Below are 22,606 nucleotides of genomic sequence, written 5' to 3' on the forward strand. Positions count from 1 at the left end.
TACCTAGTTGTCGACGATATAGAAGATGAAGCGAAGTATGTTTTAGATTCTATTTCTTATACTCATCCCTGTTAGTGTAAGTGTGATACAATAGTTTTAATTTGACAAACTGTTCATATACCGTCAAACGTTTTCATTTCGCATCCTTTGTAGCTTTATGTACAATATATGCTGGTTGTTCGCTAAATCATTACAGTGGATAATTAAGCATGTGTACAAATTTACCCCTTTGTGGCAACTAGTTGTTGATCCCAATTACATTTATTCTTGTATCACGTGCGAATTTTGTTCTGCTGCGGGTACAATTCAGGAGTATTTAGCCTTAGCCACAATATCTATTTACACTGAGTGCAAGGTTCTACATAGCGGCTACTCCTGCGATATATATATATATATAAACATGCTGGTTTTTATTCCCATTGATAGTCTCATGTAGATGATATTTAAAAGCCGGTATGACTAGCATAGGCGGCAAATTTTTACATAATAGTTATTACTATGCAACAGGTTATTCGCCATTCCCTTTGATGAGCGTTCTTCCGAATCCATTGCGGTTAATATACCGTGTAGCGGGAATATTTTTTTTATTTCAAAGGTACATGTGTAAGTCTGGAAGGTACTTCGCGTTGATTATGATAAAGAAATCCTCTTTGATAGCCTCTTACAAGTTACAATCTAGTATGATACATTTCCTCGACTCGTGCTGGACTCGGTTCCGCATTACGAGTGTACTGTCAAGCGCTGAATTTAGCTTTCCAAATGTGTGGATGACATCGCCTTGTATTATCCTCATATGCTTTTATGGCAAAGAGTGACTCTGCAAGATCCGATGAGTAAGTGATGTCAGATCGTATTGTGTACCAGTCCTATTATTTTGACAGCTGGGATGTCTTGTATATTCCAAAATTCAGCCTGAGAGTGTCTTTCTTTCCTTCCTCATTACCAATGCAAATCATGAAAATGGATTTATCCCAATTAACTCGGTGCAAGGACGCGCGTAGTTGGGTCTACTCCTTGGTGGTCTACCAGTCATGATTTTTGATGCTACTCGAAGGGTGCGATCCTGACCACGGTTTAGTCTAGATGAACACTACTCATGTGTTCGTTGGTTTCCAGTAACGAACCTATACGACCATGATCACTACCCCTTGCTGATCTTACCTGAATCATGAAATGAGAGACGCGGTTCCGCCGTACGAGTGTAGTGTCAAGCGCTGAATTTACCTTTTCCGCAATGATGAGCGGATGACATTGGCTTTGTGCTCTTCAATGGTGCTCTTACGGGAGGAGTGACTCTGCAAACCCCGATGAGAAAGTGACGTCTCACTAGTGAGTAAGACTTGCAATGACATCGACTTCATTCTCTTCTGTGGTGCTCTTATAAAAGTAGTGACTCTGCAAGACCCGATGAGCAAGTGATGTCTCACTAGTGAGTAAGACTTGCTCGCTATCAATAAACAGCTAGTGACTCGGTATCAATACATATGTGTTGTGAATTGCATATGCATGCGCGTTGCGTGGTAATATCCAATTTGTGTTTCATTGAGATCTGATGATGAGCATAAAACCTTAGATCGAGGCGAGTATTGTAACCATGAGAAGTAATGTTGCCGAAAACGTCACTCGTTTGCAGAGGTGGACTTGCAATCTACAAGACATATCCGTTCAACTTTATCTTCTCGATTGTATGGCTACGATCCGTTCATGCCTATCCATCTTCTAGAATCATCTATATTGTGTTCCCATTTAATAAATACCAATGAATACAGAATATCCGGGGCGGCATGCAAAGATTGAAGCAGGCGCCTTTCGCAAACCCTTTTGATTGCAACCAAATGTAAGGAATTTAGAAATTACCATTGTACAACTGCTGTCGACTGAGCAGCGAGTGCGCTTGAATGAGAAGCAACTATCCCAAGCTGCTCAACTTTTGACAAAATATAGTATTGATATCTTATGCGTATGTAAAGATATTACAGGGATGACAATGGCTACGATGTGCATAAGTACTAGCGATGGAACCCTGCGATAACTGCTTACGTGGTAAACAGACACAAAAAATAAACGTAATGTTCATTCTGGTCTGTTGCTGTTGGGGATGGGGGGTCAGGGGGTCAGAAAGAAGTGGGACGCAGGTGAAGTTGGGGGCGACGTAATGTTGAATGTATATATTTCATCGTAGTCAAATTTTTATCATGATACTGTACAAACATTGACCACATTTTGTTCTGTCTCAGGAAGAATCCTCATTTGTGTTCGATTGACCAAAGAAACTGCAAATTTATGTGGGTATTCATACTTGGAAGTCATTCTTTGTGAACAGATACAAGGTAATATTATAGTGATTTATAAATACATACTCGGCAGTTTGAATATGCAAATGAATGAAATTATGGTCTGCTTTTCGGGATCGTACTCAAAGTGAAGTTGGGGGCGACTTAATGTTGAATGTATATATTTCATCGTAGTCAAATTTTTATCATGATACTGTACAAACATTGACCACATTATGTTCTGTCTAAGGAAGAATCCTCACTTGTACTCGATTGACCAAAGAAACTGCAAATTTATGTGGGTATTCATACTTGGAAGTCATTCTTTGTGAACAGATACAAGGTAATATTATAGTGATTTATAAATACATACTCGGCAGTTTGAATATGCAAATGAATGAAATTATGGTCTGCTTTTCGGGATCGTACTCAAATAGAATATTATATTGCATAGAATGTGGTTCACGATCTCGCCCCTCTATGTGCTATATTCGGGAAAGCTGTTGCTTTTACTAGATCTTCGATTAGGTGCATATCTTACCGAATACATACAATCGTCGGATTTGCGTGCGTACCAGAATCCGAACCTGTTCAGCTTCCAGTTTATCCTGCGTAAAGTTCATAGGGTATGGTTACGCTATCACATAGGGTTACTATAATGAAATACTTGTCAATATTGCTATCTTGGACGTCTAATAGGCGATACGACCGAGCACATTTGCTTGTTTTAGATTGTACTAAATATAGGTCCGGACAAAATAATGGTCATGATATAGCATGGATTATATCTCGTTAATAGCTCAGATCGGACAATACAAAACTTACAAAATTCAGGATAAATGGAAAGTGAAGAAATCGATGTAAAAAAGTTATACGAAGGTAGCCACGGACAAAGTACTCGTGTCCATTAGAAAATGTTGGAAACTCAAGATTGTTATGTCAAATCAAGACAGTTAAGATCACTAATAGGAATATACAACATTGCACATACATTATATATAAGTGATTACATGTGCAACAAACTCACAAATCTTAGATCTAATAAAACCTGAAGAACTTTACATTGAAAATCATATGCAAAGTATTCCTGACTTCTTTGACAAAAGACAGTGTATAAGAATAAGCGGATATGCCATTAAAAGCGAAATAAACAGTACATTTGGCCACGCAACCTTTATCTGCGTGCGGCATTTCTCGTCCAATTTTATAATTTTTTTAGGAGTCGACATAAGTGCATTCATTAAGATTGCTCAGAAGGTTCACATCGTAAACCTAATCAGCTTGTGAATTTTTGTACAATTTTATGCATATAGTGATGACCGGTTGTTTTCGAAATATATTTAGCGGCCTCTGATGCGCGACATGATAGAGCATGTATAAAATAGGTACCGATTACGCTATCACATTGTAAGGGTATTGTAGTGAAGTATCTGTGAATATTGCTATCTTAGACGTCTAACAGGCGATATGGCTGGGCACAATTTCTTGTTTCCAGATTTTATCATAACGATCATAAGCCCAAGCACAAGTATGGTCATACTAGGGCATACAATATATAACACTAATCACCCACACCGCATATATAAAACTCCCAAAACTCGGGATAAATGAAAGCGAAGTACTCTATATATGAAAAAGTGATACGAAAGAAGCCACAGACAAAATACGTACGTTTGAACTATAGAAGTTCATAGAAACTCAAGGCTATTATGTTAAATCGTGACTATTGAGGTCACCAATAGAAATATACAACTGCATTGCATTGATAAAATCGTCATCACGCATAACTCGGGTGTATTATTACGGATACTATAAACTCACATAACTCAGTATATTTTAAAACGTAAAGAGATCGACATTGAAAATCACATACAAAGTATTCCTGACTCCTCTGGAAGAAGGTAGTGAGCAAAAATAAGCGGATATGCCATTATAAGCGAGAAAAAAAAAGCACAATTAGTCGCGCAACGTTAATTTGCAGGTAAAATCTCTATTTCTGTGTTTTAGTTTTGGAGAAATCAACGTCAGTGCATTCCTTACATTTGATTATAATATCCACGTCATGAACTTACTCGGCTTTCACTCCCAACTTCCGCACACTATTATACATATAATGATATGGGCTGAATTTGAAGCTCATCTAGGGCCTTCGATGTGCTGTGTGTTGTGAGCTACGACACATTAGTGCATGTAAATCGTCTAGTTGTCGTATACTTGTATACATCGAACCACATTCATACTCGGCCACTAAACTATTAAATGATCGACATACGTCTTTTTATTTCAAGTACACACATCATTATTGTGCGCTATTATGTGGACTACTCGTAATCCTTTCCATTTGATAAGAATATCCTCATCATGAGCTTATTCGGCTTTCACTCCCAACTTCCGCACAATATTATACGTATAGTGATAGGGGCTGAATTAAAAACTCATCTAGGGCCTTCAATGTGCTGTATGTTGTGAGCTACGACACGATAGTGCGTGTGTATCATCTAGTTGTCCTATACTTGTATACATCGGACCACATTCATACTCGGCCACTAAACTATTGAATAATTGACATATTTCTTTCTATTCAAGTACACACATCATTATTGTGCGCGCTATCATGTGGACTGCTCGTAGTCCTAAATCGTACTCATATCATTTTGAATCAACTTTACGAATAGTTAAATAGCAATCTACTAACTAGCCCATGACTAACCTGGCTGGTCCGCACAGAACTGAAGTTTAGTCATCTTATTTGGCATCTTTTAAGATTGTGTGTTCTGTTGATGTCCACAACGTAATTTAAATACAGAAGATTGCATTCACGCACATATACTTTGGATACCTGATCAACGACTACAAGGAGACCACAGCATTCGCACGAACGATTTCCATGTTTGTTTATACTAGAGACAGTCACCCTGAGAGTAACAAAACAAATGATGATAATAAACTTTAAAACCAATTGATACTGATCCTGAATGCATGGGTGCAAAGTCTGTACCCACACATAAATCATCCAACTCCGCCATGCAAAACTTCAAAGTCCGCTTAATTCCGAACTTTACTCCTGTGCGGTTAATCACGGGTCGAGCAGTGCAGCCGCAGAAATTATGAGAGACATCACTCCGAAAAAAAAGTCGGCTGAGATCGATGTGAAATAACCAAACACACACGTTGTATAAATCGAGTACACATGCCAATTGCATATGAAGACTAAAATGTCTTCTACGATGCCGCTGTACCCAAATTCTTGATGTATCAAATCTCGACTACACCACTTTTCTAAAGTTTAACAGGTACATTGATGTATAAAAACTTTCTACGTATTATATATTTGGTACTCACGTATGGCCATTAGAATTGGTCGAATCCGCACACAAATCTAGACATACCGCCAACATATTAAATATAATCCCGATTGACCAGCGATAGATTCAAGTTGTATATTTAAACCCTGTCACGAACTGCCAGCAACAATATATACACTCGGAACTAATTCTAAATTACAATCTGTGTCGTACTCTGTAAATTTCAGTCAGATATAGATGTTATGGATAATAATTACTCAAAACAGAAGTATTTGGTGGACTAATATACACGAAGTTGGAATTATGGTGGTTGTGTAAAAATAACAGGAGTCATATTCATGACTGAGTCCGAGCTAACCTCTATGATGATGTACATTGACCAAATCTGGAATCACGATCGCTTAAAACCCTTTTAGCAACCTTTTGACGGCATATGCAGAAAAACAACAAATATACCAACAGAAAAAAATTGAGTACTACCTCAAATCTCTGTAACTGATCCACCCCGTTTGAGTGTGTACACGAAATTATTGGAAACTTCGGACCATAGAACAGGCCATATAGCCGACACCAACTTTTTACTAAACAGTGTTGAAATATCTACCAACCAACTCTAATAATACGATTCCTGTGCACGGTAGATAACATATAATCAACTCTCCTGATGATTTATAGTCAACCACATACAACCGAGTTGCATTTTAAAAAGTCTGAATACACTAGCACTGTGGAACCCATGGGTTATAATAGTATTGGAGTGCCGATGACTGTCTAATATAGCGGCACACGATATCTCGTAGATGTATCATAAAGAATATTCCATGATGTATAGCAGCGTCTTTGAAACGCCACTCGCGGTGCACATCGGCTACCTCCCAATAACCAAGAAGTGGGGATTTATATTAGATACAGTCATGATATAATTGTTGTGAAGATTATCCTGTATTGCCCTGTGATTATCACCACTCGCCTTGAAATGAACATAATATTGTGTACTACCAGTAGGTGGATATTCACCTGCCTCCAAGGTGCTCATTTAAACCGCTAGATGAGATATAAGAGAACTACAGGTTCTGTATTGTCTCGTGGAGTTTTACACGACGGATTGGATGCAATATCAATGAAATGTTTTAAAAGGCGAGCAGATAAACGCGAGCAGAGTGTATACCTATAAAGCGTTATAATATGTCAACCGCTTTACTAAGGACGTTCGATGATGTATGACCTCGATCCTACAAAGTTACTCTGGACTGTATGATATTCACTATACTGTAAACTAGTACGAAAGACCGTGTCAACCCACTTTTCACCTCTATAAGTAATCAAAATTATTTTGATGAACCCCTTTACGAAGTTTACAGACATTTCAGCACAGTAATTCGTGTCCATTAAAATGCTCAATGTAATTTGAACTCGAAATTCCTGTGTACGCCAAGACTGTCTGTCGTTTTCTAGTTGTCACCACGTTAAGGTTTAAAATCACAAAAATGTATTTGATCTAATTTTCACTCTTTGGAGGGTTTCACGTTTAATAGTATTTGCTGACAACTATTGTGAGACAGCGGCGATAATCAATTTCTGAACCAAACTTCACATTGATCTTCAGCTGCAAGCACCCGCTTAGTTTATTGCATTCTCGTGATTAGACCACGGCGTTAAATTATAGATTGCGAGATGATGACGCAACATTCCTGATGGTGACCGGCGGAGCTCACTAGCTTAATTTTACTTTATCCGTACTATGTCCTGCACACTCGACAGGGATGAAGTGATTGAACGAGACATTAAAGTTTTATTGTTTCATAGAGTACATTCCGAAGTGCAAAATTTAAGCGTGGCTCTCTCTACCAGGATTCCGTACAAGGAACACACCGCTGTTCAGTAAATTCACAATGGGGGCTTTCTTCTGGGTGAATGCTAACGGCTCAATTTGTATCAGCAAATTGCACTCAAATTTCTTAAAATTGACAGCTTTTAAAGTTAGATATATGTGTCTGTATTGTTTACAGAATACTTCGCACAGAGTCTATCTTGCCTTTGAGGTTGCCCCAACCAGTATCAGTGTCAAGAGGAGGGTTCTCTGTCATTAAATAATATTGTCGATGAATGTGGCTTCTAATGAATTTATGCGCAGCTCTAAACGCATGAGATAGTCGATGGTCATATCGATGTGTTCGCTCCCAATCTTCAAGCTTCAATTGAGAATTGGAAGTACAACAAGAATAAGTCACGGAAGTCAAATCAGAAAGGATGTGGTCTTGCAAATACTGCTCAAGTTCAGCCTGAAAATTGTAATCGAATTCTACTCTGATCTGTGGTTATATGACATAAACCATGACAATAAGAAGTCGCTGAAAATGAGGGTGTACTGATATATAATGAATACAGATATCTTACTATATTCATGGAAATACATCGATGTACTTCCTCTGCACCTTACAGTCAGTGTCCGTAGCTGAATTTCTGAGGTGTAGGTCGAAGAAATATTTTGATGTGTTTTCTGCGAATTATACACAACCCAGTATTCTTGATTTGATAATAAGGAACTAGATTCGCAGTAGTGCCCCAGACCAAAGACCAACTTTAGAGATATACTTCCATGCTATTGCCTTCAAAAGCACTTCAAGAACGAGTTGAGATATCAATCGTGGTTGCTTAATGTCCTACTTGTTGTCTGTGTTGTACCTCAGAAGAATAATTTGGTGTGTTTCCTGCGAACCATACACAACCCAGTAATCTCATACCGCAGCCGCCTTAAGCTCAGACATTCCATACGGACTTGGATTCGCAGTAGTACCTCAGACCAGCTTTATAAATATACTTCCATGCTGTTGCCCTCAAAAGCACTGCAAGAACGAGTTGATATGTCGATCGTTGTTGTACAATGTCCTACTTGTTGTATGTGTTGTACCTCGGGGAAGTAGTTTGGTGTGTTTCCTGCGAACCATACACAACCCAGTATTCTTATGCCGCAGCCGCTTTAGGATAAGACATTCCATCACAAGGATGTGGATCCGCAGTTGTGCCCCAGACCCACTTTAGATATACACTTCCATGATGTTGCCCTCAAAAGCACTTCAAGAACTAGTTGAGATGTCAATCGCTGTAGTATAACTACCTACTTGTTGTGTGTGTTGTACCTCGGGAGAATACTTTGATGCGTTTCCTGCAAATCATACACAACCCATTCTTTTGCCGCAATCGCCTTAAGATCAGACATTCCATCATAAGAACTTGGATCCGCAGTATTGCCCCAGACCAACTTTAGAGATATACTTTCATGCTGTTGCTCTCAAAAGTACTTCAAGAACGAGTCGAGATGCCCATCGCTGTTACCTCGGCCGAATTAATGCTTCTCTGCGCAGGAGGGGAGTCAACCTAGCGTAACACTCAAGCTCGATTCTATATTTTGTAAAGGAAATGAAAACCACACCACTTGGTACTATTTACGGCAAAACGTGGTTGTGGCGTTGACATGTCTAGCGACGTTATTTGAATAAGATAACTTGATATTTCGTATTGAATGCTATCGGTCATATCATTTACTACTCGATATTGGTGGTATGTTCTAGGTTCGGAGCATGCGGTTGCTCTCAAACACTATCGCACATGAGAAGTTAGAGATTCAAATCGGTTCATTGCATGCGCCAAAGTAAAAGCCTATTGGTTGCTGATCGTCTTTTGATTTCGAGAGCTCAACAGAATGGTAGCAGCGACCGATAAGGAAACCCCCAGATGGATGAATAATGATATCTAAAACGGTCTACCCGCTTGCGTGCATGCTACCTTCCGCCCCAAAGCGAGTCACTTACAGCTGGTCACTAAGGGGGATTCATGCAGTGGTGTGTAAAGTTTGATTACATCTGATGCACAAATCTTGCACATCATTTACTGGAAAAACTACTGAGAAGATCCACCACATACAATGGAAAGTAATGCACTAAGCAGATTGTTGACACGGCAATGAACATCGAAAGTGAGTAATACTCAAAGCTAATGTATTTCTGAGGAATCGACGGCGGAGAGAAAATTCTTATACGTTCTTGACCCCAAGTACTCGCTACAAACAGAAAAATATCTAGACCAGCCTGATAGACTTTCACACATGACATGAGATGAGTTGATTGCTATTTATTTTGAAACATTCCCGTCCCATTCAACAACAGTGACTTGCGCTGTGAAGGTAAAGTGTATGATTCTAAGTAAACCATTGTCGAGCTCAGTTGTGGATGTGCGCGGATGGGGTACAGTGTTCAGCAAGCACAGAACCCAATGAAAATCCAGCTCAACATTCGTTGTTATACCAGAGATTCTATCGTTTAGCTTATACGAGATGCCCGGCGGATTGCCGCGCCATCCGAGTACATGCAGATGGCAAGTAAATCTTTAGCGCTCCAGCCACCAGAATATGAGTGGCACTTTGGAATGATCTCTTGGAAATGTATAGCTCTACAAAGCTCTATTCTCCTGGCATGCGCATGTTTCATTGAGAAATAACTGAAAATGCGATTGATATTGCATCTTCCAAGATATTTGTTAAAGTCCTTGTACACGCACGGCGTTTAGTGAGCAGGAGGTGCAAAATCAAATCTATATACCACGGTCAATCTACATCATGTGTAGGTATCGCATCATTGTTTCCAGTACACAGCCGTGCCATCTCGCAACCGTCACGACAGGCATGCTCATATGGTCGTTTGAACCTCTGGTGGTGCATTTGTGATCCAGCAATATAGGTCGATAGAAAGAAAGCCACCCGAAGGGTCGATTGAGACACACAGCGCCTGTGGTCTGTCGCAGCCCTCATAATCATTGCGTTCATGTGCATCCTACTACTGATTGAGAAGTAGATGTCACAGCATAGGTAGACGAATCTCTCTATTGGCACACTCGACAGGCAGCACGTGTCAATGATGCGTGCGGATGTATTAGAGCGGTATTTAATCGCTGTTTTTTGAGTTAGTTCAAGGATCACCTATATCTAGATACAGAGAAACCCGCAGATGGGCATTTTGACGAGTAGTGCCCCATCTGCCTACATTTGTAGCATTGTATGTTGGAACCCGTCGATGGGTAATTGCGCGATTGCTTCGGACTGATAGTGTTCCAATGTTTCACCTGCACGTTCGCGATTATGCAAAATTCGTCATCGAAATGCATACTATTTCTTGTAACATACAGCACAGAGGATACTGCATCGCATTTGGGTCAGGCAGTCTGCTGATGGGCACTTAGCGGAGTTCCTCTATATATATTCACATGCCATTGGTTACTATCCAATATACGGGGAGTGTTTGATTTGACCCTCAAATGATCTTTTCTAGCTATACTGGCACACAAACTTGGTAATCGCAAAATGAAGTATAATTGATGCTAGTCATTCGCGTGTCGACATACGACAAAGCTTCTTAAAAAATAACCCCCCCCCCCAAAAGAAAACCCCGTGCCGCGAGAAATAGATGCTGCAACACAGTGTACTCGTCAGTGCACAACCGCATAGGGCCATGTAAAAATTTCACACCACTAGCAAAGCAATAAACCATGGGACAGCTACTTCCACACACACACACCTCGTTCTCCAAGTTGGTCCTCGCCCATGGTGTGAGTCGCTTGACCAAGTTAACGATGGTTAATTTAATATCTCTCGGTATCGTGTCATATAATTTGACTTTGTCCACCAATTCACGAGGACCCATTGTCAACCATTTCTTCTCGCCCGTAAGCACACACAGTTTCTAATCAGAATGGGGTCCAAGAAACAGAACATTTTAGTTGGTTTTGGTATATGATAAAACAACAATTAGAAGACAAATATAAACCCCAGATGCTCTTTGCAAGTTAAACTGGCCTTGTCTAAGGATAGTATGGTTTGTAATGTTGTGCGGCCGTTCATCTATACAAAACAGTGTTGTGTATAACTTTCCAAATATCAGGGGTGAATGCCACGCTTACTCACGAGCTCCGATCAACGATAAGAAACAAAGACTTGTTGAATCCGTTTTATACAATGGACAATATTGTGAGTCTGCATACATACAATTAACCAAATCGATGAATCTGCAGAGATAAATACAAGTACTGCGACATAGTGTTGTACATACGGTGCACAAAAGTACGAACTCACCCTAGATAACATGTCTAGCTGAGCCATGATCTGATTGTATATCACCGGTTGCCTGGGCATCTTGATGTCCTTCATGGTCAACATATCAATCATATAGAGTGCCTCTGGACCCGTTACCCGAGATAGAGCCACTGCAAACGGACGGAACGGTAAGGTAAATAAATTATAACGAGTTGGACAGCCAGAACAGGACATCGGGTTTTGGAATACGAAAAAGGTCCGCTATGCACGCTGCCATGCATCTCCTTCAGTTTTAAATAGTGATAGGTACGCACGGGTGAAGTGTAAACAAGTGAATTGGTCTCAGGCAAATACGGATACGAATGCACGTATTAACACACCATAGTAAATAAAATAGACTATTGATTAATTGATCAATTCAGCAGAAACAATACCGAGGGCGCTGATAATCTATTGTAGACCAATTCGCCCGCAGATATGACAGGTTCACAAATCCCTCTTTTGTACGTACGGGTAGATAATAAATAAAAATTTCGAGCACACACACACACATAAAAAAAGTCCACTTTTATATTGAGGTCATTAGATAGCACTACTCGCTCATCCAGAGGCACAAGCGGTATCGTAGACCCCAGAACACAGAAGTCCCGCATAAACTACAAAACAAACCCCCCCAGCAAATATGAGAAAAACGTATGATTGTGCGTGACTCACCGTAAGATTGACCTTCTGCAAAGGCCCCAGCTGTAGATACATTGCCGGCCGTGAGAGTCATCCCCTGAGACTTGTGAATACTCACAGCCCATCCCAGTTTCAAAGGTATTTGCAGACGATAAGTCATACCTAGTAGGATGCGAGGTGTGTAGGTGCGTGTAAATGCGCAATCGTGAAGGCATCTAGATAGCACGAATGTGTAGGCTTGATGTCCAGGAGCAGATGAGTAGGCGATTCCCCATGCAGAAGGGTGGGATAGGATACACTGTTGGTGTATTGAATACACGGGGCTGGCCAGCAACCTATGTCAAGAATTCTCTCTAATAGACAGATAATTAAGAAACCAGAGCGCACACAAGAAAATCAATATGTACATTGCAGAAAGACAGGCGCCTACACAGTTGAAATCAGTATTATAACCTACTCGATACGTCTGTCATCATCTCCTTGCCAAAAAAAAGCGTAGACTAATACATCACATACACACCTTGACCCATGACCTCATTCCTGAAGAGACATGGTAGTATGATCATCTGTCGCCCATTATTGAACTCGACAACGGGTAATTTCCATTTGTACTTCGCGGCCACTATTTGCAGCAACTCGTGTTCCACCTCGCACTGTTTAATCGTTGCAAAAAGGAATGCAGATAGCAGTCTGGGAATCAACAAATCAAGATCGTTACACGAGATTCCTACTGCACTGAGGTTCATACTCGGGGCTGCTGCTGCTGATTCACACGAATATTTGTAAACACATTCTAGTCTTTGAACCACAATCAACCGCGAGGCTTCGAAACTCTCGCTACACCGTACAACGTAACAAAAGAGAAAAACGCAAACGCAAACCCGTTTCAAAGTCTACAGGTAAACAACAAATCAGTTTAAAAAGCCAACAGTAGGGCAAAGGCTGACAGCACAGCATCTCATACTTTTGGCGGCCGTAATACTACCCTGTACGTACCGCTCGTTCATCTGAGATTTCACAGGCGCGAGAGCCCCTTGAATATTCTCCGTGCCCAAGGGCTGAATGGAGAGCCTCCACCTACGCCGAAAAGATGAAATATATTATTGAAAATGTGCAAAGTTGCCTGTTCGACTGTCTTCTCAGAAAGGAAGCATAGAATCCTCAATAATGATTTTACTCGAAGCAACACTAACTGCTCTAGTTATAACGCATTGATCTAGCATCTGGTAAAACCCCATGTGCGTATACTTGAGAGAGTACACTTGTATAAAACGGTATAGACAATAAATCACAGCTATTATCTGAATCGATAGAACAATCATGCTATCCATACGGAGGTATACATATCCGAAATGGCAATCAAGATAGTATGAGAATCGTCAGTTGAAACACCACATTTGAAAGAAGCGACAGGACCAGCTTGAGAGCGATATGTATGTACATCTTGCCGATCTAGAAGGTAAGGTTTTATCCAAAACAGTTTGCATCTAGCATTCAAACACGGCACGGACCATGCATACAATGCTCGTTTTTGAAAGGAAAGGCCAAGCGACCACACAGTATCACAATACTAAATATTACGTATCAAGCCCAAAATTTCTAACATTTCAGTAGGGAAGTGAGCTCGTGTTGCATAATACCTTATGACACCTACGCTCATACCGAATTACACACTTAAGGCGAAATTGAAATGAGAATGTGTATTAGCATACCCGTGTAGATAAATAGTTCATTCGGTGTTGTACGGTCTGTTCGGCCTCTACCTTTGATGTCCAGTTGGTCACCACGCCGCTCGATCCATTGATCAGAGGTTTGAGTTTATCTTCGCAATTAAAAGGGTACGCCGAGGTGTAAATTCAGGTGCTAGGCTACAAAATTGAATGCAGATGCATATACTTGCTCTGACATAAAGGGCAAGACACGGCTATCAGAAACAGAAGCAAGCCAATGTCTTTCGAATATATGTCTAGCTTCTATACGCATTCCATCACACGACAAATATTGATAAAAGAATGGTCGAGGTTCAATGTGCACTCCGGGCGTAGATCCATAGTAGGAACTAGGCTTTAAAGCTCCCACCCAATACACGCCATATGCATTTTTCTTCGTCATAGTATTGTACACAGTCATAATCATTCGTGCTGCTTGTACGCTACTACTTGTTTACGCAACATATCTCGACGTACACTCGCAGTCTGAACTTGAGATTAGCATTTTGCAGTTAATTCTAACGTGGGACATCCAATTGCCACGCCAGAAATTGTGCATTAGCATACTAAAACAAATCTACGTTCTGCAAGATCAAAATCACGCTAAAGTGCCGACGGAAACACTTACCTGTGCCTTTCAGGTCGAGATTCCTGATCAGCAGCACACGCGCATTGGTCTTCAATTGGAGCGCGCGTTCGGCGAGGCTACCTCCTTTAAACAGTTCGGATTCCCTAAAGTGTACAATGTCAAGACAAATACAGCGTCTGAATGTCAGATGTGGAAGCAGGAAGTTAGGATCGCACTCAATAGGCCATCGATCCTGATAAGAGATGTATACTGTATGCCCAAAGTGTCGAGAAAAGTAGCATTGGCACTGCATATACTTGAGCGAGTAGTGTAACATAGCAATTTTATATATACACTTGAAACAAACTGGCTATACAAGCAATAATAAGCTTGAAAATAAGCAAATGCTAATGACTACCTCCAGCCATCGTAGCGGGTGCCGAACTTCGATGGTATATACTGAAAGCTCGCATACACCCAATAAACCTCACCGACCAATTCCGCAGACTCAACACAGGGCATGTGTAATAATACATAGGCGATTAAACTCAGGAGTAACCCTACATTATAAAATTTCGCAAGTGTTCAAACACAGGTCAAGCTATGTACTTGTGGACTACTGCATACTATTTTTAATATATAAGGTCGATAGCAGCTGATTCGATTCACGTGCCCTTCAACACATACCAAAGGGCTGTCTCGTCATGACAGTTATTTAGTCCGTTGACGTGATCGTGTGCATGGAACGTCATAGCCTGGCTACAGAGAGAGGCCAGCTTGGTGCTATTTAACTGCTGCACCTTCTTGTTGAAGGGAAATAATGTGGTGGGGAGCCGATGATCGGGAAGTGGTGTCCTAAATTGATTGAAATAGCTATAGCGTAGGCGCAGCAGAATTCAAAATGTCAGAGACTTGGGGCAGACGGTTCAATTGGCATATATAAGGCAACGTCTAAGTTAAATCTATGCTATAAAAAAGCCACAGAAGATCACCGCGAGCCCAAAATGCTACAACTGTCGTCCAATAATCAATGGCTGGACACACGAGCTTGTGTCAATGGTTGGCTACGGTCGGAAACGAGGCTGTGTGGGCAAGAAATGTTGGGTCAACTGATGGAACGAACGCAGATGTAGTTGGCGTGGCGAATTCTGCCAATGTTTCCATACCTGGCACGAATCGCCCAATATTGCAGCAAGTATTATTAGGCCAACTTAAGGCGACCTTCCGTATAGAGTACTTCGCAAGAAACATGTATCGCAAAAAGAAAGAAACTGACAAACTGGTGAAGGCACAATATTGATTTTTACTCTAATATTAAACCAGCTATACAATTGCTTGGGGGATTGTCACACACACACTCACATACTCCAGAGTGCGCTGATCAGCCCTACCATTTCGGATTTGATTGAGATGATGTACAAACAGTTGCTGGCCCAACTGACGATAACACTTGGATAGAGTTATAGTGACTAGGTCGAGGCGACCCCACGTAGAAGCCGAGAAGGCGAAACCCCGATTTAAAAAGTAGGACCGTTCCGTCCTGAGTAAAGGGGTTCAGAGGTGGCGCGAATGCCGTGTGTGAGCATATGTGTGATGCATAGCAAGCAGACTCGGGACGAATCGTCGAACATTGTGATGTACTCTAGGGGTATTGTCAACTCCCAGCTGATCTGGGAGAGAAATTACGCCGTGCTTAAGTAAGTCCAAACCTCCAACAACGAAATTCCGTCCGAAAATTTCTGCCTTGTGAGTAACCAGACAGACAGAAGGGAACAGTGTCACAGTTTCCAACATATGCGATCCCACTCCCAAACGTGCCGCGGAACGAGAATTGAACAAGCAGGTCATACACAGATGTAAGAACTAGATGAAGAGCACGTTGAATACATCTATATCAATCTTACCATTCTTGTTTCTCATTTTTATACTTCTCGATAGCTAGTCCCCTTTTCAATTGTTGCGGATCCAATTTCTTCATAGTCTCGAAAGGTATGGAGCCTTCGATGGGCGGCAATTGCAGAAAGTCTCCGCAGAAAAATATCTATACATCGAGAGAAATATTGGTCAATGAGCATCAATAAAGTCCTAATCGTTGCAGACAACAATGCAATTCTAAGATTAAATACTTTCGCACGGATAACGCTGTTGTTAGTCACGTGAAAGACCATGCGCTAGCAACAAATAGGCTGGAAAATAGGGATGGTCGCCATCATCACATAAGTGCGTGATAGTTTGATTCATACACCAGTCATCGAAGCTGGCAATCACCATGGCCTAAAATTGCCGCAACGCTGAAAGGTAATCTAGCAAATATTGAAATGTCACAGGTTCGTCTATGTATCAATTATCGATACGGGTTAAACATATGTATACATATACCTGAAACATTTGAAAGCACACGAAAATCTGACTGAATGAAATTTTGTAGTTTATATAAATAAATATCAGGGAAATTTTTTCAATACATGTTTACACCTACAAATATCTCTGATAAGCAAACAAACTCGCGTACCTGTATACCACCAAATGGAGGTAACTCGTGAAGTTTTTTGCCCATGTTCTTGGGGAGGTTCATACACATGAGGCGTATTTGTGAATCCAAACAGTCCAAGAATTCACCTGAAACCATACTGATCTCATCAACCATGAATAGCTCCACATCCTGTGTCCACAACTTGTACATTGCGGGTTTCATCATTCGTTGGAAGTCTGCCACCTCTGAAGGGATACCCACACCCTGTTGTACAAACCATACACATAGGTTGGGAAAGTGAATCGACGTATGTGACAGATGCGCGTTCACTAGTAGGGTGCAATATTCATTCCTTAGATGCGTGTCGAATTTTAAACGACTCACTCGCATTCAAAAGCCGAGAAAATTTGTCATGTTGGAAGGATTCACCATATCGGATGAAAATATATCTTCCTATCATGTTCTCATCCGATTATATCCAAATCAGGGTTCAAGTCCGGTGACAGTGCATCGCGAAAGCAATTTGAACACACAAGCACACATACTATCGAGATTTAAAGGTTCACACCTGAGTCCGACATTATGTACAAGAACCCAAATATGCGATATTTTACCGCAGACCCCATGTGTACACACATACGCAGCGAGCAAATGCCACCTTAATTACTAAGACAAACACGTGGAACAGACAACTCGCAAACCAACAAATCCAACCAGAATAGATACGTAAAAAATATCAAGACGCACATAAAAGCCGCCTCAACTTACTGTTGCAGAATTTATGGTCGTTCCGTCAATATGCGTCGCAGCCACTCCAGTCGGTGCCGCGACAACGACTCTGTCGGGATAATCTTCACGTTCATATAATCTGAGTAGAAACACGAGGAAGGGCATGAGGAGAGCGATTCGTCGTCGAGGTTTCGTATAAAAGGACGCTAGCGGAGACTTTACGTAAGCTACTGCTTAAAAAACAAGGGTATGGTCGTACCCTCGTATTTTAGTTAAATCTTTGTCATATTTCCGGTTATTGAGACAGAAATAGTATAATATGAACTCACAGAGCTGTCTGCCTGCATGAAGGAATATCGCCTCTTATAATGCTATAAGGTGTCCCAGATGTCAATGGATTCTTAAATTTGCAGACTTGAGCTAATGATAATCATTCTTACCTCGTCGATCCTGTATTCATCATCACTTAAATGTAATTTTAGACTCGTGCCACATCCGCAAAACACAACGCAAACCTTTCTGTCACTTGCAAAAATCAGTCGCATTCGGATGCATAAACGCATCTGTAGCCCTGCCTCCATATGAGGATACAGCCAAAAGCACGCATTTCCACTCCGCAACAGTCTATCATCTTTCTCATATACCTTTTGAGGAAATCGCGGACAGTGGCAGTAGTGTGTGACTTGCCAACACCAGCCGAACCCGTCAGAAAGACATTCTTCTCATCAACAATTGTCAGTCGAACACATCGCAGCTGATCTTCGTCCAGTGTCAGGCTTGGATCATTCCGTATCCGTTCTTGGTACCTGTGTATGGGGCGCGACAAAAGGAACCGTTGTGTTAAGGGAGCTACATAGCTTCTCATTGGAATGAAGTATTGTTGTTTGATATGGAAACAGTTTAGCAGCGCACCTCACCCGTGAGGATAGAGAGTGGGTAAAGCTTCAGTGGCAGAGAATACGGTTATGAACAGACGCATTCACATGCATTTGGATTTCCGAATTGATGGGATTTTTCAAACTGGCATATGGAAAACATGCAGGCTGTGAAGTACTTTTATGTTGAGTTAAAGTTTGATCCAATGTTGACTCATACGTATTCGCAACGCATTCGCAACGTTGGGCATGATGCATTTTTACTTAAAACTGGCAGAGAGAGGCTCGCTGCAAACCGAAATCGCACACCACAGCAAACTCAGTACAACAAAAAAACCAAAACACAGCCCGTACCAATTGTCAAAATCTTTTCGCTGTAACCGAGGCAGCGAGAAAACATCAGTCTCGTGAGGTGGTATCACTACTGTCTGCACCATTTGAATGTCGTCGGGCGCCATTAAAGCCGATTTTTGTGCCAAGACAATTGTCATGGGATCCAATTTTACTTTTTTTGTGTTTTTCTGCTCGGAAGCTCGGGGTGCGGGTATCCATTTGTTATACGTTATGGGCGGTGCAGGGCCTAGTGATGCTGGAGCTGGCGAGAGAAATTGTATCGGAAATCAATTGACAACATGTACGTGTGAAATGTTCGTTAGTCGCTCTTAGACTGCAGCCTTGTCATATAGCTAACTGTAAATATAATTATAGAAAGTGGAAAACCCTCAAGAACAGAGCAACAATTCCTTAAACCCACGCCGTCTACACATATTTCAAATGCTTCGATACAGGTGCACTTGTAGCGTCTTTGAACGTAACGATTTGATGCATAATCATATCATGATGGGTCTTGTGTTTTATAGTGTTTCATTAAGAGACATACGTATATAAGTAGTAACGGCCCATACCGTACCAGAATGTAAAATTTCCCCTATAAAACAAGGCATATTGTGCGAACTAAAGGGAGACTTTGCGCGGGCCGACCATACATACAGTGTTCAATCCGAGAAACACAAAAATTACAATTCAACGTAAACAACGCCTTACAGGGCGCGAATCCGTCGCGCCTAGGCAAGATGTCCTTATCAGGTGGTGCTAGAGCGTGGAATACGCCTGCGTATACGTCATTGGCATTATATCCTGTGTGTGTTGTGCTGGCTGCTCGTAACTTCAATACCTCCCTCTCATAGAACGGTCGCACCCAGACTGGAATGTCGCCTGCAGCGAAGAACAACTCATTAGTATGACTACATCATTGTCCCCCATCATCGTACCTGCTAGAACCAAAGTACATTACGTTCCGTGCAATAAGCACGATATATTTGAATATTATCAAGGTTAGACACCGACCCACTCGAGTTTTCACGGCGTACAGCACAGACTCGCGATGACAGAAAGCCCTTGGATCTGCAGTGGTGTGAGCAAACGAGGATAAGTAGAACAGCTCACCTGAGTGTGAGAACTGACACGCATCTCCAAACGGACAACCGTCTGTCAGCCCCTTGCCCAGATATAGGCATGGAAATGACAGAGAGAGAGGACTTCCTCGCGCGTCCAATGCCGGCGAGTTATACTCCTGCTTGGTCACTGGTATCTGTGCATCGAGGGAGATATGTGCGTGATCAATCAACGAATCAAGGTTTGTGAAGTCAACCGTACTCCTACACTAGCTACCTCACGACCGGCTTCTATTGATTAGCCTAGTCAAGGAAATAGCACACATGATTGACTAATGTTAAAGGTCACAAACATGATTGAAACTTAGGATCAAGCAATACCTACACAGTGCCGTTGAGGTCCTGATACTTACCATGGAATTGTTTGCTGCACAGGCCGCATTATACTTCCTGTCCCTGATTTGTTGCTCCGTCAGCGAGTTCGAGGTAGGGCTTGGTTCTTTCGGGTTGATTGTGTTCCTGTACATCCGTGCTTGTGCGTGTGTGCGCGTGTACGAGTTTACTCCGTTGGTATGCATCTGTGCCTGTGCGTATGCATGTGCCTGCATGGTACACTGTGGCTCGGGCACATACTTCGCGTCTTCGACCCCTGAATCCTGTGTGTTCTTGCGGACATGTGTATAGGACATCACGTACCTACTGATCTCTTCTGGTATTTGCGTGGTTGCTATTGGGCTGATATATATATGTACAGCAGTAGGTTGCTGGGTATTAGTCGTGTTGTTGATTGTAACAGGTGTCGGGGGTTGATTCTGCGGCGCATCGCGCACACCCGGAGCTGCTATCCAAGTCCCAGGTGTGGTTCTACTCACCGGGGCCCCCTTGACAGCCTGTCTAGTGTTGTGTTGTCCGTTGGTATTACTAGACTCGTTCCTCAGGCCTGCAGCTCTTGCTGCTGCTAGAAGATGCCCAGCGCTGCTTGCTGCTTTGGTGTTGTTCAGCTCTTTCCTGACGCCGGTTGCCTTCGCTGTTGTAGACTTTGGATTATGCCCAGTACTGTGTGCTGCTAAATTTTTAAGCTCTTTTTGGTCGCCTGCTGCTTTAGTTGTGGATGTCTGTGGACATTGGTCGCCAATTCTTAGGTTATACCACCCGCTATGGTGTTCTATGGTAGTATCAATAGCTTGTTCGTTGATACCTGCTGATTCGGCTACTAGTTTTTGTGGTTGAAGTTCACTACTTCGTATATTATACCTGGCAGCTGGTGTTAGACATATGTTTTGACTGTCAGCCACTCCAACAGTACCATGCATCAAAGTACTATCTGAAGTCATCTGAGCGTCTAGACCCTGTATTTTCTCGAATGTTATTGTAGACTTACTACCATACGATTGTATGTTGTGCGTAGAGTGTGAGATAGGGGTTGTATCGTCGTCCATGAGATCTTCTACATCAATCACGGGCATGGAATATGCACTTGTATTAGAGGCTGCTTCATAAACCCCTTTGCCAGGCTGAGATGCACAATCAGTGGACGACAGCCGATTCGTATCGTCGGCCAGGACGCGTTTACCATGTTCGTTCATCGTTCAATTATCTAACCTTGTACTGTTTTATGTGTTTAGTATCCATCATATGTGCGGAGGATATACGAGAGCACCTCCCCTACATTGCCGATTCATATACATATATGATGCGTTCTATTCTGTTAAGCGTGCTAAAAGCGTGCATGTGATAGCTTCGTTGACACGCCTTGCTAGATTAAATGTTTTCCAAAATCGGAGAGTACACGGAAAGTGCAATTCACCTTTCAGTGTGTGGCGTTCAGGGTATATTGAAATACAGTTAAAACGGTATGCATCGTCGTTTCGTACACAGACTGTGATTTAGGCTTCGAACGTGCTTTCATGGATCGACATCGATCCTCTACACTACTTGAGTTATGCTATAATACATGGGATGTATCGTGCTATGTGAAATGTTATCCTATATACTAGAACTGTGTACGCGATACCCAACTGTATACATACGGTTGATTTATCTAGAAGACTGTGATATGCTGCGCCTGCTACAATACTGCAATAAAAAGTCTTGTTCTCAGCCACTCAGTTCCACGACAGAAATTAGAATTCACAGAATGATGGTTATTTGTTTGGCGCCAAAATTCAAGTTCAAAAGAACCGCTCAATTTCGCTAAAAGCGGTAATTTTGTACATATATTGCAAAATGCAAACACATAGTATTTTCCATCACACCCCCCGCTCTCGATATATTTAACTTGAAATATTAGAGATTTGTTAAGACTGCGACCACTAGGCCTGCGACCGGGTCTTGCGACCACTAAATCTGAAGCTTTCGCCTGACACCACTAAGTCTGACGTTCTCGTCTGCCACCCAATCTCAAAATTTAGTTTATATATATACTTTTCAAACTTATACGGCATCAGTAGCACAGTGGCCAGGATGTGTGCCTATCTAATGTGCCATTTTGTGTGCCATTTTTGGGACAGATTC

At 41.7% G+C, this 22,606-nt stretch overlaps 1 protein-coding gene across 1 annotated transcript; it reads right to left on the reverse strand.

The window, feature by feature from the left end:
• Positions 1-9,691: 9,691 nt before the first annotated feature.
• SARC_05992 (hypothetical protein) lies at positions 9,692-21,906 on the reverse strand. The gene is made up of 18 exons (XM_014300129.1): positions 20,506-21,906; positions 20,145-20,289; positions 19,743-19,913; positions 19,053-19,293; positions 18,468-18,629; positions 17,863-17,962; positions 17,134-17,358; positions 16,526-16,662; positions 15,988-16,161; positions 15,309-15,494; positions 14,682-14,785; positions 14,057-14,166; positions 13,341-13,421; positions 12,865-12,997; positions 12,378-12,506; positions 11,703-11,833; positions 11,149-11,313; positions 9,692-10,696 (listed from the first exon to the last, which is right to left on the reverse strand). Exons 1-18 carry the CDS (start codon positions 21,676-21,678, stop codon positions 10,550-10,552), a joined length of 3,714 nt encoding a protein of 1,237 aa, XP_014155604.1. The 5' UTR covers positions 21,679-21,906; the 3' UTR covers positions 9,692-10,549.
• Positions 21,907-22,606: the final 700 nt, after the last annotated feature.

Source organism: Sphaeroforma arctica (genome assembly GCF_001186125.1).
Source record: "Sphaeroforma arctica JP610 unplaced genomic scaffold supercont1.410, whole genome shotgun sequence".
NCBI lineage: Eukaryota > Ichthyosporea > Ichthyophonida > Sphaeroforma > Sphaeroforma arctica.

Bases quoted from the DNA above. Each gene is read 5' to 3' on its own strand.
- SARC_05992 (XM_014300129.1), bottom strand. From the start codon at position 21,678: ATGAACGAACATGGTAAACGCGTCCTGGCCGACGATACGAATCGGCTG. The intron at 17,359-17,862 runs GTAAGTTGAGGC...TTTGTACAACAG, and splicing joins CGACCATAAATTCTGCAACA to GGTGTGGGTATCCCTTCAGA. The intron at 13,422-14,056 runs GTATGCTAATAC...TTTTCGGCGTAG, and splicing joins TGAACTATTTATCTACACGG to GTGGAGGCTCTCCATTCAGC.